This window comes from Plasmodium reichenowi, chromosome 14 (genome assembly GCF_001601855.1).
Source record: "Plasmodium reichenowi strain SY57 chromosome 14, whole genome shotgun sequence".
NCBI classification, from domain to species: domain Eukaryota; phylum Apicomplexa; class Aconoidasida; order Haemosporida; family Plasmodiidae; genus Plasmodium; species Plasmodium reichenowi.
Window position 1 is genome coordinate 1,332,280 of NC_033659.1, and position 2,655 is coordinate 1,334,934.

Genomic DNA, 2,655 nt, shown 5'->3' on the forward strand with positions numbered 1-2,655 from the left:
TTAATCACATATAACTAATATAATTTATAAAATAAGGAAAATAAAATATTATCATAAAATAAAAAAAAAAAAAAAAAAAAAAAAAAAAAACACCTTTTTTTATATATATTATTAAAATATAAAATTATCTCTTCGAAAAAATATTGTATAATTTTATATATGTAATGATTTATATAAAAAAATAAAACTATACAAGTATATATATTGTTTCTATAAATTCATATCTTAATTATTTATTATTAGAAATACATATTTTTATAATAAACGAATAGATAAATTTTGTAGAGAAAAAAAAAAAAAAATAAAAATAAAAATAATATAATATAATATAATATATAATAAAATAATATTATATATAGTTTAATTTTTTTTACAAAATGGTTAACAAAGAAGAAGCTCAGAGATTAAAAGAATTAGGAAATAAGTGCTTTCAAGAAGGAAAATATGAAGAAGCCATAAAATATTTTAGTGATGCTATAACAAATGATCCTTTAGATCATGTACTATATTCGAATTTATCTGGGTCCTTTGCAAGTTTAGGTAGATTTTATGAAGCTTTAGAAAGCGCAAATAAATGTATTAGTATAAAAAAGGATTGGCCTAAAGGGTATATTAGGAAAGGGTGTGCAGAACATGGACTGAGACAATTAGCAAATGCTGAGAAGACGTACTTAGAAGGTTTAAAAATTGATCCAAATAATAAATCATTACAAGACGCATTATCTAAAGTAAGAAATGAAAATATGTTAGAGAATGCACAATTAATTGCACATTTAAATAATATTATTGAGAATGATCCACAATTAAAATCTTATAAAGAAGAAAATAGTAACTATCCAAATGAGTTATTGAATACCATAAAATCTATTAATAGTAACCCTATGAATATACGTATTATACTCTCGACATGTCATCCAAAAATTAGTGAAGGTGTAGAGAAATTTTTCGGTTTTAAATTTACCGGAGAAGGAAATGATGCAGAAGAAAGACAAAGACAACAAAGAGAAGAAGAAGAAAGAAGAAAGAAAAAAGAAGAAGAAGAAAGGAAAAAAAAAGAAGAAGAAGAAATGAAAAAACAAAACCGTACTCCTGAACAAATACAAGGTGATGAACATAAATTAAAAGGTAATGAATTCTATAAACAAAAAAAATTCGATGAAGCATTAAAAGAATATGAAGAAGCAATACTAATAAATCCAAATGATATAATGTATCATTATAATAAAGCAGCTGTATATATAGAAATGAAAAATTATGATAAAGCTATAGAAACATGTTTATATGCTATAGAAAATAGATATAATTTCAAAGCAGAATTTATACAAGTTGCTAAATTATATAATAGATTAGCTATTAGTTATATTAATATGAAAAAATATGATTTAGCTATTGAAGCTTATAGAAAATCATTAGTAGAAGATAATAATAGAGCTACAAGAAATGCTTTAAAAGAATTAGAAAGAAGAAAAGAAAAGGAAGAAAAAGAAGCATATATCGATCCAGATAAAGCTGAGGAACATAAAAATAAAGGAAATGAATATTTTAAAAATAATGATTTTCCAAATGCTAAAAAAGAATATGATGAAGCCATAAGAAGAAATCCAAATGATGCTAAATTATATTCAAACAGAGCAGCAGCATTAACCAAATTAATAGAATATCCATCAGCATTAGAAGATGTTATGAAAGCAATCGAATTAGATCCTACATTTGTTAAAGCTTATAGTCGAAAAGGTAATCTCCATTTCTTTATGAAAGATTATTATAAAGCTTTACAAGCATATAATAAAGGTCTAGAACTAGATCCAAATAATAAAGAATGTTTAGAAGGATATCAAAGATGTGCATTCAAAATAGATGAAATGTCGAAATCGGAAAAAGTTGATGAAGAACAATTTAAAAAATCCATGGCCGATCCAGAAATACAACAAATTATTTCAGACCCACAATTTCAAATCATTCTACAAAAATTAAATGAAAATCCTAACTCTATATCTGAGTATATAAAGGATCCAAAAATATTTAATGGACTACAAAAATTGATAGCTGCGGGGATATTGAAGGTACGATAAATAAAATAAAATAAAATAAAATAATAAATAAATAAATAAATAAATAAAAGAAAAAAAAAAGAAGCATCAAACATATGAATGTGTAAAAACTCAAGGATGATGTACCAATGTGGGGAACATATGAATAATAATAAAAAAAAAAAAAAAAAAAATTAAATAAATTATGGTGTCATTTGTTCTAAAGGAGCCTTGTGCGTGTATTAATTATTTTCACAACTTGTTATATATATTGTTCTTTTTTTTTACATATGTCTAAACAATTTGGTATATTTTGTTAAATGTTCAACATATATTTTATACATTTTTAATACCTTCCATTTTAAATATACGTTTTTTTTTTCTTTCTTTTATCATATTTTATGTATGTATATGAAATATTTATATGTTCATATGTCTATATATCTTTATTTCGTTCTTTTTTTTTTTTTTTTTTTTTTTTTTAATAAAAAACAAGAAAAACAAATATAAGCAAATTAATAAATAAATAAATAAATATATATATATATATATATATATATTTATTTATTAATAATTAATTTTTATTTTTTAATTTTTTTTTTTTTTATTTTATTTTTTATATATA

The 2,655-nt window shown here is 21.7% G+C and overlaps 1 protein-coding gene across 1 annotated transcript; it reads left to right on the forward strand.

Annotated features, from left to right (window-relative positions):
- Positions 1-377: 377 nt before the first annotated feature.
- On the forward strand, positions 378-2,072 carry PRSY57_1433600 (Hsp70/Hsp90 organizing protein, putative; the record flags this gene model as incomplete). The annotated part of the gene is made up of 1 exon (XM_012909935.2): positions 378-2,072. The coding sequence occupies one exon, from the start codon at positions 378-380 to the stop codon at positions 2,070-2,072; it is 1,695 nt and encodes a 564-aa protein (XP_012765389.1).
- Positions 2,073-2,655: the final 583 nt, after the last annotated feature.